The sequence below is a fragment of the Haliotis asinina genome, chromosome 9 (genome assembly GCF_037392515.1).
Source record: "Haliotis asinina isolate JCU_RB_2024 chromosome 9, JCU_Hal_asi_v2, whole genome shotgun sequence".
NCBI lineage: Eukaryota > Metazoa > Mollusca > Gastropoda > Lepetellida > Haliotidae > Haliotis > Haliotis asinina.
The window spans coordinates 59,753,882-59,768,599 of NC_090288.1; the positions used below are offsets into that span (position 1 = coordinate 59,753,882).

The following is a 14,718-nucleotide window of genomic DNA, read 5'->3' on the forward strand; positions in this document are numbered from 1 at the left end:
GCGAAGAACATTGAAGAAAGGCTTTCAGCAGTTTATGGGAAGTCTTCCCCTTCATCTGCTACCATCAAACGATGGGTCAGTGAATTTAAGCATGGTAGAGAGAGTCTTGAAGATGACCCCCGTCCAGGTCGCCCAACAACAAGCACTAGTCAGGAAAACATTGACAGAGTGCATAGACTTGTGCTGGAAAATCGTCGAATCACACTCCATGAGTTAGAGGAGACCACGGGCATTTCACACGGATCCATTGAGACAATTCTTCATGAACATCTCGTCATGTCTAAGGTGTGCGCAAGATGGGTGCCAAGAATGCTTACAGATGAAATAAAGCAAACAAGGGTCACCATAAGCAACTCCATGCTAACCAGATACAACAAGAATCCAGAAGATTTTCACTTTAGGCTAATAACCTGTGACGAAACCTGGATCCACCACTATGACCCTGAGAGCAAACAAGAATCCATGGAATGGAAACGTATCACTTCTCCCAGGACCGAAAAGTTCAAAGCCTCCAGATCAGTGGAGAAGGTAATGGCGACAGTCTTCTGGGATAGCAAAGGATTACTTACCAAAAGGAAGAACAATGAATGGGGAATATTACGCTAACTTGTTGAGGCAAGTGCGACTGTCAATCAAGGAGAAGCGCCGGGGCAAGATCAGACGTGATATTCTACTACATCAAGACAATGATGTACACACCTCTCGCGTTGCAGCCGCTGCTGTCCAGGAATGCGGGTACGAAGTCTTGACGCATCCTCCCTACTCTCCAGACCTGGCACCAAGTGATTACCATCTGTTCCCAAATCTCAAGAAACACTTGCGTGGTCGTAGATTTCAGGATGATAATGAGCTTATTGCTGCTACTGAGGCTTGGTTTGAGGACCAAAATGGCGCCTTCTACAGAGATGGCATCAGCGCCTGGCAGAAAAGATGGAACAAGTGTCTTGAGTCACAAAGGGACTATGTTGAAAAATAAATGTGGTTCATACTAATATTTTGTGTTTTTCTATGCAAGGCTCAAAACTTATTGACATCCCCTCGTATTTCATCGTTCACATTTGGAGGCAACAAACTTCACATGAATCATATTTCTACCTAATCCGACATGATTCGTTTCATAAACACCTGCCTTAAAATATATATGTACCTTACTTCACCTTCAAAAGTAAGACCGTTTGGTTAAATGCTCCAGCTTTCAACTGGGAAAGAAGATGTAATTTGCTTCACTAAACAGAAGTAGTCATTGAGAGTGTTTGAGGATGAATCATGTGTCGTTTGACCACATGTTCTACCTGCGCCCGGTGGGGTATCCCAGTAGTTAAAGTGCTTGGTCGTCACGCCGAAGATCCAGGTTCGAATCCCCACATATTGTGAAGCCCATTTCTGTTGATATTGCTGAAATATTGCTAAAGAGGTGTAACACCACTTACTTACTCTAGCTGTCATGGTATACTGGGGCAGTGGTATACTGGGGCAGTGGTATACAGGGACAGTGGTATACAGGGACAGTGGTATACAGGGACAGAGCGGCCAGGTGTGTACGTGTATACAGTATGTGGAAATGATGAAGAATCTCCCCGCATACTCTAGTTGGCAAAAGTAGCAAGTAATCAATATCTGCTCATAACCCTTATAATAGAGAATTATCAGTCATACGCATTTAATACAATTTATTTGTTCATAATCATAGGATTACACATCCCAATCATGTGTATTACACTTCATAATCATTAGCTTCTATTCATACACATGTACTGGCTTTGAATACATAAGAGACTGACATATCGAGTCAAATTAAGCCAAACTCGGGCGAGCAGGTTACATAATATGGCATGGCATTGCAATGTGGCCTGATATGTATGTAGATTAGATCAACACAAACTTTGGGAATTCTAAACGACGGAGTCAGAGGCCACATAGATTTGATGAATGCTTTGCTGATGCCAGATTGGTGTGAACAGTGCAGCACATTGCTAAGATCCAAATAGATGTTCTAAGTCACATAGTGGGCACTCTACACTGAGACATCTTATATTGATACAATTTGTTTCTTTCAACTTTTCGTCGCCTTATGTACTTGGACGACGTATCTACGGCCTATCTCAATGTCCCCCTATTTCCTTTTACGTACGCTTCCAGATTTTTTTATCGACGGACGGGATATGATTTATTTTTCTTAAACCGAGCTTATCAGAGTATAGTCGTAACCATCCTCGACATCTCCAGGGTATGACGTTCCGATAAGTCTCCACTATATCCTGGACGCATCTACGGCTCTGCCCGATAAATTTATTACCTCCCTTTATTGGCTCCGCCTTCTCACAGTAGCCAATCAGCTAGCCCGCCGTTATAACCGAGCTTGCCAGTGTCAACAAAGGTAGCGGTTTGCTCGCAGTGCGACTCAGATTTTAGGGAAATCATACAAACAAACTGACAGGTTTAAAACTTTAAAACAACATATGCAAGAACGCCTTCTACCTCTGTTGCCAAGTATAATCGGTTAGATAATTCAAAAAACGAAAGTGAGTTACGATTGGTTCGCTCAACTTCCCAGCGTAGACACCTGATTGGATCAAAAGACAGTCAAGGGAGGTAATAAATTTATTTGGCAGAGCCGTAGATGCGTCCAAGGTATAGTGGAGACTTCTCGGAACGTCATACCCTGGAGATGTCGAGGATGAGCCGCAACATGCTGTCGCAACTCCTCAAAAGTGTAACCAAGACGTAAGGGAATCCTGCATTCTGAGTGGTTATTTACGTGAGACAAATGAATGACTCAGTCGAGACTATTGTTTATGTATTTGTTTGTTGTTTACCACCTGAGTGAGCACTATTCGAGCTATGCGACAGTGGTTGGTACCTGTTTATCCGGACACTTGTATTTTTTCCAAGTTTCTGGATATCTGAACCACGGACCATATGTAAAAAGACATACAAAAACATACCGAACACAAGAGGCCTCTGACGGAATCTTTATTGATAAAACAAGAACTAACAATACATGCATAAAATCACATCTTGTCAAATGCAGTAGTCAAGTCAATACACTCGCAAACATACCTGCTCGCTTGAGGAAGTGTGTCAACAATCGTCAATATTTTGTAGTAAGACCTTCATTCAACTTCCTTGTGTGTAACAATTCAGTTAACAATGTCAGAGAGAGAGAGAGAGAGAGAGAGTATATTTTAAAGGTCTCACAAGTATCATGCACCTTTGTCCATATTGCCGCTGTTTGTAGGGGGGCTATACACATGCTTTCTTTTGGGGTGCGTTTTGTTGGTGTTTATTAAATCGCCAAAGACCAAGTTGCTGTGCCGGAAGTACACAATAATAGGACTTTTGACATCTATTCAGGAGCTATTGACCCACACATAAACTATAGGTCTGTTTTGTAAAATCCCTTCCTGATGATCCCTACCATACACATAACACACTTTTAGTCTGGTCTTACAAGAGAGAAGAAGGTTAGATATTCCCCTTGTCTTGCAGGTCTGAGTGGTACATGCATGTTATAGTGCAGCATAGAATCCATATACCCGTCTTAAGTCCAGTCTCAAGCACATGCTTAATGTTGAACGCAGCGTTCATCCCCGTTTTACCTGACCCTACTCTTTGTAACCGCAGACCTACACGGTGAAGCCCCTGCCTATGAAGACTGGTGAAGACGGCATCACCAGCATCGACTACACCAACAAAGGTGGAAGGGTGATCAACAGGGACTTCCGTGGCACAGCCGTGGATGAATGTAAATCTCGTCACTCGAACATAAAGATGATAATGACGATAATGATGTAATTGTGAAAATAGCTACATAACATTTTGTCATACGTCTCATCAATATTTTGTAGTAAGACCTGTTGGGGGAGATATAGCAACACATCCTTGTGTGTAACAATTCAGTTAACAATGTCAGCGCTATGTGCATATACAGGCACCGAACACACCAATGGATTGTAAAACGTCTGTGGGGAGAGAGGGGGTGGTGGTTTATAGGTCGTACGGGGGCAAGCAATGGGCATTGGTCATTTCACCAAAATTTAGCCAATTTTGGGTGACAGTCTATTGTTACGAGGCTGTTGTCCATATTCTATCTCACCGTTTCCCTGCAACCAACGTGTTGTACTGCTGACCATGGTAGTGGACAGAAACCAGCATGCGGACATGGTATATATGCACGGGAGAAAACAAACACTATTCTCGCATTCTCGTTAATAACAACATGTTTCCAGAGACAGTGGGTGTCACCATAGACACGGAAGAATAACGACGCCTCCTTTGTTGCCTAAGATATCCTTTATAATGGAACTGTCGCATTGTTCCGACAATTTCCTCGTTGTCTGAATTAATGTCTTGACAGTTTCAGGCATGGTTAAAGCTTCCTTCAAAGAGCAAAAAGCATACGAGCATATTCGCTATCCATATCAACACTGTGGACGGTATACAATTCATTACACACAGGGGAAGTGGGCAGAAGCAATTTATGTACAGGTAACGTACATCTGTATATAACAATATATGTACAGGTAACATACCAGCAATATACGCTCATCCTTTCTGCCGCTTCTCTCAGGTGTCACTTGCACAATTAACACTGCACCACAATCACGTGCTAAAGAATCATTATCAACTAATGGCTGTAGACTGTTAAACACAGAAAGTGGGAAGTCACAATGGAACAAGTTACACCAGTAATAATCATGTGGTTTACCATGAAATGAGACATAATGAATCCTGCACGAAGATTATCAAGTGTCACCACTGTTGATGATGTCTGTATAAAAAGTACCACAGCGGTGGTGTAACCAGCGTCGACGTTGTTGTAGTGACTGGCGCTATACGTAAGCGTTGGCGTAGATGCTGGTGGAGGTAACATACTCAGAGGCGAGCTTGTAGAGGAACCTGTAGTCATCCTGAAATAAGAAGTATACATTGTGGTAGAAGGTGTACGAGAGTATCACGTGTACCAATAATGCATGCGTTAGACAAACAACTGAACGCAACACCGCGGACCTCTTTCCTACCTGTGAGATGTGATATGACGGTATGACAGTTTGTATCTCCCTCGCGGCGAGGAATATGGCCACGCCCGACTGTCGTTGAAGTCGCTGGATGATGTTCCAGATGGTGCAAAACAACACGGCAGAGTGGCTGTCTGGACTGAAGGCAGAGAGGAAACATCAACTTGCTTGATGTGGTAAAACCCTACAGCAGTAGGGGGGTTTTGGTTCCGTTGCTGTTTAAAGCACTCAGCAATATTCCATCTATATGGACTTTCTCCATAAATATTAGATTCTGGACCAGACATTCCTGTGATCAACAGCATGAGCATCGATCTACCCAATTTACATACGATGTGTCATCCACGTCAGAGACATGACGACCCTCCATGTTAGTCGCCTCTTGAAAGCATGTGTTGCTGAAGGTTGACTCGAACCCGCATCTCCACGGGTTAAGTTTCAATATAGCCCTGCATTAACAGTACTGATCACATTCTACGGCTGCGCACTGGCTGTATATAACAATGCTTATCTAGCCTCGTGTAAGAATTTCGAGTTTTGATTGGTCCACGTGACCCTGATAAAATACCGTGTACATTAAAGTACCTGTTCAATATCACAAAAAACTCGTACGCGTAACGTGCCTATTGCATATCACAATGTATGTACAAGTAACGTGCCTATTGTATATAACAATGTACGTGCAAGTAAGGTACCTGATGTGTATAACAATGTACATACGAGTAACATACGTGTTGTATATGAGAATGTACATACAAATAACGTAACAATGTAAATACAAGTAACGTACCTGTTGTATATAGCAATGTGTGTACAAGTAACGTACCTGTTGTATATAGCAATGTGTGTACAAGTAACGTACCTGTTGTATATAGCAATGTGTGTACAAGTAACGCTCATCTGTATATAACAATGCTTGTGCAGGTAGACTACCAGCTGTATATAACAATGCTTGTGCAGGTAGACTACCAGCTGTATATAACAATGCTTGTGCAGGTAGACTACCAGCTGTATACGATAATACTGTCTGCAGCCAGTATCCTACCAGCTGTCTACAATAATACTTTCTGTAATCATTAACCTACCAGCTGTATACAATAATACTTTCTGTAATCATTAACCTACCAGCTGTATACAATAATACTGTCAGCAGACAGGTTTCGCGAGGTCTCCAGCCTCTCCACCAACGTGAGCACGTCGCTGATTGAGTCCGTCACTGATGGAGTGGAATACAACGTCACCGTCCACGGTTTGTCTTCTTCATCGGACTGCTGTGTAAAAAACTCAGTTGCGTGGCATTAATTGTTTTAACAATTCTTTTGGTCACTTGAGACATAATAGAGAGGTGAGGTATGGTTTTTATGTAGGATTCAGTTTGGTAAAAGAACAGACTGTCTTTCGCATATTTACGCAACGGTAGCGGCAAGGGAATATAAACAGTTAGAGGAAAACATCCATCTCATGCGACACACAAGTACAACCACTTGGGAAATATCCACATATGTTGTAAAATGAGGTATAAAAATCCTGCCTATCTGCACATCAAACTGTGCTGATATGAACAAACCTGGAAAGAGAACACCTAGTCTATCAAGAAATTAAGCTGTGATGGTGGGAACTTGTTCTACCTGGGAGAAACCTAGGATGATATGAACCTATTCTACCTGGGAGAAACCTAGGATGATATGAACCTGTTCTACCTGGGAGAAACCTAGGATGATATGAACCTGTTCTACCTGGGAGAAACCTAGGATGATATGAACCTGTTCTACCTGGGAGAAACCTAGGATGATGTGAACCTGTTCTACCTGGGAGAAACCTAGGATGATATGAACCTGTCCTACCTGGGAGAAACCTAGGATGATGTGAACCTGTTCTGCCTGGGAGAAACCTAGGATGATATGAACCTGTTCTACCTGGGAGAAACCTAGGATGATATGAACCTGTTCTACCTGAGAGAAAAATAGGATGATATGAACCTGTTCTACCTGGGAGAAATGTGGGAACTTGTTCTGTCTGGGAGAAACCTAGAATGGCGGGAACCTGTTTTATGGGAGAAGCCTCTGGTGACAGAACTTATTCGAAGCTGTTCGGTATGGGACAGACCCAGGGTGGTGGGAGGCTGTTCGGTATGGGACAGACCCAGGGTGGTGGGAAGCTGTTCGGTATGGGACAGACCCAGGGTGGTGGGAAGCTGTTCGGTATGGGACAGACCCAGGGTGGTGGGAAGCTGTTCGGTATGGGACAGACCCAGGGTGGTGGGAGGCTGTTATGCCTGGAAGAAACCCAGAATGACGGGAACCAGGTGAATGGGAGAAACCTCGGGTTGTGGGACCTTGTTCTGTATGGGAGAAAGCTAGGGTAGTGGGAACCTGTTCTGTCTTGGAGAAATCTAGGATGATTGGAACTAGTTCTGTCAGGGAGAAACCTCTGGTGACAGAACCTATTCTGTCAGGGACAAGGCTTGGGTGGTGGGAACCTGTTCTGTAAGGGACAAGGCTTGGGTGGTGGGAACCTGTTCTGTCAGGGACAAGGCTTGGGTGGTGGGAACCTGTTTCGTCGCAGTCCAGGCTATGTATATTGTAAGGAGTGGTCAAACTGGGAATAATCAGTTACAGCGCATGCAGCGTGCAGCGTGCAGCGCATAATTACGTGCACGGGTGTTCCGGTATTTGTGTATTTTGATTAGTAGTCAAACAGGGAGGCGTCATCAAAATCCTGTGTCGGTCTTGCGTAATGCGAACCCATTCTGTCGAATTCCAACTTAGACAAACCGACCTAGAATGCTGGGGACTGGTTTTATTGGGAAGATAAGTGAAGTCGTTGGAACGTGTCATCCCAATTGGATTAACGTATATACAAACACTGACCGAGTCATCGACCTCCGCGATTATCTCTGTTTCTAGCACCTGAGCTGAAATGGAGCTGGTGGATTTTAACGTCAGCATCAGGGTGTCATCCAACATCATCTCGCCTATAGGGCTGGGAATGACTCCGGTAACGATCTGCAACAGAAGACGTGATGGAGGACCAGGATACACGTGATGCAGTCTTTAATGTGGAGATAGATGTTGTAGTAGTGCTAAACGTAGCAGTAGATGTTGTAGTAGTGGCTGAAACGGCAGTAGATGGTGTCGTCGCGGTAAAAGTAGTGGCTTACGTTGTATTTTTTTTCAAAGTTCCACTCAGCAATATTCCAGCCAAGTCTGGGACAGAGAGTCCAGGTGCTGACATTTCTGCAACTTTCCACGGGACTGGCGTGGGATGACTCGCAATCAACGAAGCTATCGATCCTGACCATCGATCCACAAACTAGTGTATCGGGGTGTGAACTGCATGGTTTTTTTGGCGTCGTCAACACGGAATGAAACGGAGAACCTACAGCATGTTCCAGTTACTTAATGTACACTTACGTCGTCACAAATAGCTATTACGAGCGTAGCCTTGTATTCATCCACCACTGACCACAAATGGGTAGCTGCGTCGCCAGGTAGTGATGACGTCACGAGGAACTCAACGTCACTGGCATATGACTAAAACACACAATCAGTGGTTAAATAGGCCTTCACATTTTTGTGTTTGTTTTTGTTGGGTTTATCTGGGTTGTTTCGTTGTTTAGTTTAATTATTTATTTACCGTTTTAACAAGTTTAATTCACGGTTGTTTGCTTAATTGGTTTGCTAACGCACCATATCAAGACAAAACATAATTGCTAACAAGTTGTTCTTATCAATGATGATAATTCAGACGGACTTACCGGGACATAGGAGACCCCGCCAGCATCAGCCTCTGAAACATTGGTACCAAAACGTCATGTTTTGCGAGCTGTCCAATTCAAAACCTAATTCGTTTTAGGTTTTGTGACATACTTCAAACCCATATATGTTGGGTTTTTTATTTTTTCAATTTTCAGAAAGGAAAACAACGAAAACATTATCAAAGCATAACATGGTAAAGAAACAACACAACCAAACACCAAAGCATAAACCATATTTCTGACTGTGTCTGTATATATTGCCGTTTTAATCTCGAAAGAGATAATGTTCATATTAACATGAAATCATAACGATAATAGGCTATGAAACATTAAATACATTAGGCCTTGAAAGCTTTCAAAACATTCCCCACATACAGACATGGTTTGTATCATCTGTGACAGTTATTGTTGTATTGTGTCACTGAATGATAGTCCATAAAATGTTTATCTCATCAAATGACTTCACAAACAGGATCTTTAGGGCATGTAAATAGAAGAGTCATTTGTTATTGGAAGCGCACTTTATCTTCAGTCGGAAATCATGGAAGCAGTGGCGGAGAGATAATACAGGGAGATAACTCTATCAGAAACTACGTGTATGGTGATTTGAGGGGATATGAAATTGGATTTGGACAAGTTCGGACTGAGACCGGTTCAAATGTGTTAACCAGCTGAGATACCATTTAAAACTTTCAGAACGAGACCCCTAGTCAACCAATCCTTGTTTTAGTTAGGGCAGGCGTGGTATCAATGAATTTATAATGTGTTTTGTTATGAGGCTCTGGCATGAAATCTACTAAACAACGGAGGCTACTATTTCATATTTCTATAATAACATATCTTGATAAAGGATAAAGTACAGTGTCATTAATGATGAAGTGTGGTTTACCTCCATCTTCTTCAGCTGGATTCCTGTTGAGCTCTGCGAGTTCTTGTATACGCTGCAGCAGACAAATCACAGACCAGTGATATATAGACAGGTGATTTTACTGTCATATCAAGGCGTTTCACCTTGGTGTGAGGTGAAGCCCAATTGATGCAAGTATCATAAATTGGCAGCTCATCCGACACCCACGTTAGCGATACTAACAAGCCTGAAAATCACATAATCCGAGGCGCCGTGGAATTGTTTCTAGCTCGCCCAAGAGAGGCAACTCAAAACTGTGAATTCGTGCAATGTGGTTTGTACTTTGTATGTGTTCAAAATGTTCCAAAAGCAACTAATTCCCTAAATGACGGAATTGGGTAGATAGACCTGGACATTATTATTCTACTTGAATTCTGAAATGTCACAGCAGTGAATAAAATCACGCCACCAGCATGTCTCAAGAAGGAACTGTGGATTCGTCATTCGACGCCACCCGCTTGCTTCCGTAACCCACGTATGCGGTTTGCCACGGAATGAGACGAGTGGGTCACGAATGCTGACATTCAAGCCGGATGGCGACTCGTACCATTCTAGTGATTATGTTCACGACAGGGCCTCGTCTAAGCGCACATTGGCACGTAGACGAAAATAATCTAGGACTATTTCTCATGTATTCCGAAACATGGCTACTCCTATAAAATCTATAATACATCATGTAAGTCACTCAAGTTTCTTTTGTCGTTAACAAATATCAGCAACAAAATAAATTTACAATCACGGAAGTAATAATGAAATTCGAAGAGAACAAAGCAACTATTTGATTCATTTCATATTTTACTACGCTCAGTTTGCCTGGTTTGCGATGATCTTGGCAGGTACTAAACAGGTACGAGTTTCTTGTAGCTCACGGAAAGAGGCGAATAGTTACGACTGAAATGCAGTCGTGTCACGGCCGGAATGTTTGTCTTGGCCTCGATAATCAATAATCAGTTAAATACCATACCTGAAATTCCTCATGAATATGTTCCTCTTCACAGCGTATTCGTCCAACAAGCTCGTCACTGAGCCGATGTGTACCTTCGCTGTAGAGAGCTTCAAGTAACGCCAGATGGAGGAAGGTGTACTGTTGCTGTCGACAGCACATTATTGTGACATAATGTTAACAGTTAGTAGATTCAGTGCATGTTATTACAAGTTTACCCATGTTGGATTCGAACCCGGTATTGAAATGTTACTTTAGAATTTAACAAAAGTGGTGCAACCACAAACTAGCATTAGATACAAACTGTTCCACTCGGTGACATATTCAACAGAATATAAAGACAAGAGTTTTTATGGATGACAACTTCGTTATTGTGAAGAGTCACGGCGTTTCGAAGTATGTTCTTACTTCAGGTGAAATCAACATAGAACACACTTCGGAACGTCGTGACTCTTCACAATAAAGAAGTTGTCATCCATACAAACTCTTGTCTTTATGTGTATCACTTCTAAATGCCCTTCAAAGATTTCAACAGAAGATGTCTAACATCTTAATCTACCCGTCAGGACACACTGGCCCCAAAAAGTATCAGATTTGGTTGAGGAAATCAATCAAGGTTATGTACAGTCACAACTTGCATTTACATCACATGCAGCCAAGTTGTGCATGGAATTCACGTGCAGCATGTCTTATCATAGCGTACAAGTGACAAGTGGGTTGACGGGACATGCGCGAGGTAATTACCCGGGTCTGCACGGTGCACATCCTCTCGCCTCTCATGGAGCTGACGAAGCTGAAGATGTTGACGGTGCTCTCCTCCTTGCATCTCTCCATCAGAGCGTCAAGGCCGATAAATGTCCCTGTTCTGCCCACCCCGGCGCTGTAAAGAACTCATATATGTGTACATAGCGGTACTGACACAATGAACGTTTTTGGACCTCCTCGCCTATAAACCGACTGCTTGTGTACACGTCATTATTTGTGCGCTGTTACTACCCGGTGCTCTGACAGATACTTCTATACTCCTTTGTTGTATCTTTAATAAATGGATGCTTTTAAAAGTGACACACCCGTGAAGGTCCTGGGTAAGATAGGCCTTCGTCAACCCATGCTTGTCATAGAAGGCGACTATGCTGGTCGTAAGGGGCAAGTAACAGGATCGGGTAGTCAGTCTCGCTGACTTGGTTGACACATTTAATCCTTTCCAAATTGCGCAGGTCGATGTTCCTGTTGTTGATCACTGGATTTTCCAGACTCGATTGTTAACAGACCGCCATATAGCTGGAATATTGCTGAGTCTAGCGTCAACTCAAACTCACTCACTCACTTAAAAATTGACATATATAGAACAGTGCTTTGTGAATGCTCATTACATTGCTCCTAACGCAGAATGTAACATTTATACACGTACTTTATCCTATAATGTTAATCCTACCTGCAGTGTACCAGCAGCGGCTCGTTGGGGGACGTCTCCTCCTTCACCTGTTGCCAGAATTCGACGATAGAGGGTGCTGACGGCACTCCATGGTCCGGCCATGTTGTAAAATGATACTGGACGATTCGACGAGTCTCTTTGGTCTTTCAAAAGAGTACATGAAAAAATACTGAGTTCTTAAAAAGAATTATTAACTTGATGGCTTGTTCCACAAAACGTTTTGAGGCTATAGTCTGTTTGCATGGAAAACGTACAGCTGAATTGCACTTTAAACAAAAACAGCAAGCAGACTGTACCTACGACTATCCTTATTTGTATACGAGCTCTGTATGACTGTGAATCACAGTATCCTGATAACCTGGTCATTGCTCACTCTATCAGTAATTTGCCACGTTACGATGGTAACGAACCAGCGATGTAGTGGGAGCGTGACTTATAACCATAACACGCTTTTACTCACTGATCCAGATTCATATGAGTAAAGGTATGTATGTTTGATCAGTGTCATTCAGGAAGTGATCAAGATGTAACACATGTTATCACTGGGATCACACTTTGTGACTTTGTGCAACCCCCCGACAGGTGAAGATTGGTGCCTGACTCCGAGAGGTGGGTTAGAACCCGGATGAGAATCACACCATTAAAAATACATATTACCATATGTAGATTACCGAGATAATGTCATCCCAGTGTAACAAACGTTACAAATGGATGCCGGTTACCGTATGGAGACTTGTCTGAAGCAGTCTGACCACATACGTGGACATGACGTCCTCGCAGGAGCAGGACACGTCGACGTCGCCGTACCTCTCACGTGATCCCTCATCAGGCCAATACTTTTCACACTTCCTCTGACAATAGAGTACAACATATGTTTGCGACATGTACAACTGAACCGTGGCAACGTCTTACCTGTACCGGGGCTGTGGCGTAACTTAGTGGATAGAGTGTTGGTTCGTCACGCAGAAGACCCGCGTTTGATTCCCAACATGGATACAATTCCCGAAGTCCATTTCTGGTGTTCACCGCCGTGATATTGCTTGAATATTGCTACAAGCGGTGTAAAGCCACACTCATTCATACCCACCTGCACCCCATATACCAGTAGAACACAAAACGAACTAAATGAACCATTCTGTTTCCCGACGACTCCGAAGGTAATGGAATCTAAGTGCGTCTTTGAGGACAGACGTTCAATAACAACAATAATCTATGTACGCTCAAAGCGCTTTAGCAAAGAGAGTCTAAAGTCAGAAAGAGTTGTTGAACAGATGCGTCAAGATAAATTAGAGATATAATCAATTTAATTTCGAGTGTTAATGTTAGAGTTAAGTGCGCTTCTAGATGAAGTACATCATGTGATATACACGTGAACTATTGATGTTAGTACATCCGGTTCCAATACTGGTTTCTCCAGATTGGCGGATCTTACCAACGGGAATGAAGCAAGCCAATTGCGAAAACGCTTTAGTGAAAGGCATCACGATGACCAAAGAAAGAATAAGCTTGTATAGCAGACAAACAGTCTGATTGGAAAGTCACGATCACATTATTAGGTAACACTGTTCATGTCCTGCCTTTTCAGTCATTTGGTTGACAATCAGGGCCAGACATCATAGCTGTCATCGATGCTGAAGTCATTGTCTCGTACCATTCAACGATTTGGCTACCCACAATCCTCGGTGCGAACATAGTACTTGTGCCACGTGTCGATTCCTGACACCTTACACAGTCCCATTAGATACTGCATATGTTTTCGTCTTTTAATTATTCACGAGTTTAGACATCTAGACAAGGGAGCTGGCAATAGAGTCACTTATAAATGTGGATTGTCACACTCGTTTCTAATTTTAAATTATCTTCACGCTAATGCGCATACATCGGAATGCTCAAAGTCCGTCACTCCGCAACCTCTTTCATAAACTGGTTTCGGTTCACCAATACAAAATGCCCACAATACAATAAATATCACATCACACTCATTTTCTTTAAATGTCAAGTGAATCTTCGTTTTTAGCAGTATTCCAGCAACATGACAGCAGTGGACATCAGAAATGGGCTTCAAACATTGAACCCATGCGGAGAATCGAACCCGGGATTTCGGCGTGACATGCGAACGCTTTAACCACTAGGCTACCTCACCGAGCGTACGAAGAAGTTGAGTTTGACACGAAAGACTCCGTAAATAGTGATAACCTCTGCTCCAGTCAGATTGTAGCTCTGTTATGGAGAACCAGTTCAGAATGTGATGAAGGGTTGTGCATGTGTGCTTCCATGTAAACTATACACATGGGCATTAGTTAAGCACCACTCATTTTCATGCTATAAGATTGTGTTTAAAACAACACACTGGTCATTCATGATATGGAAACCAAACACATGGTTATAATTTCGTTAACTGAATCCATCAACTACCAACACTGCTGTTACTTTCCGCTGTAATTTATTGACGGTCATATGGGGGCACTGAAAACGTTATCAATAATCATGACTTGTCCAAAACTATGGTCACACAGACAATGTCTGTCAACGTACACAAATTTCTCAAAACGTTCACAGTTCAATCCTAAGCCAACAGTAAGTAAGCTATCAGTATTTGGATATCCTGTCCTCGCACGGATAACTGCTGCAGCCCTCCTTCTCATACTGGAAATCAAA

General features: G+C 42.7%; 1 protein-coding gene across 2 annotated transcripts in view; it reads right to left on the minus strand.

Moving 5' to 3' along the window:
- Positions 1-2,956: 2,956 nt before the first annotated feature.
- Positions 2,957-14,718, minus strand: part of LOC137297130 (receptor-type tyrosine-protein phosphatase alpha-like) — a 31,387-nt gene continuing 19,625 nt past the window's right edge. The window contains exons 12-22 of one of the 2 annotated variants that reach the window (XM_067829142.1): positions 12,783-12,911; positions 12,061-12,203; positions 11,370-11,505; positions 10,647-10,772; positions 9,665-9,716; positions 8,776-8,807; positions 8,432-8,551; positions 7,889-8,023; positions 6,144-6,289; positions 5,022-5,157; positions 2,957-4,910 (exon numbers count right to left, since the gene is read on the minus strand). In XM_067829142.1, coding sequence (XP_067685243.1) covers positions 4,833-4,910; positions 5,022-5,157; positions 6,144-6,289; positions 7,889-8,023; positions 8,432-8,551; positions 8,776-8,807; positions 9,665-9,716; positions 10,647-10,772; positions 11,370-11,505; positions 12,061-12,203; positions 12,783-12,911 — 1,233 coding nt within the window. In that variant the 3' untranslated portion in view covers positions 2,957-4,832. The remainder of the gene's footprint in view (positions 4,911-5,021; positions 5,158-6,143; positions 6,290-7,888; positions 8,024-8,431; positions 8,552-8,775; positions 8,808-9,664; positions 9,717-10,646; positions 10,773-11,369; positions 11,506-12,060; positions 12,204-12,782; positions 12,912-14,718) is intronic. The other variant, XM_067829143.1, reaches the window with a different exon arrangement.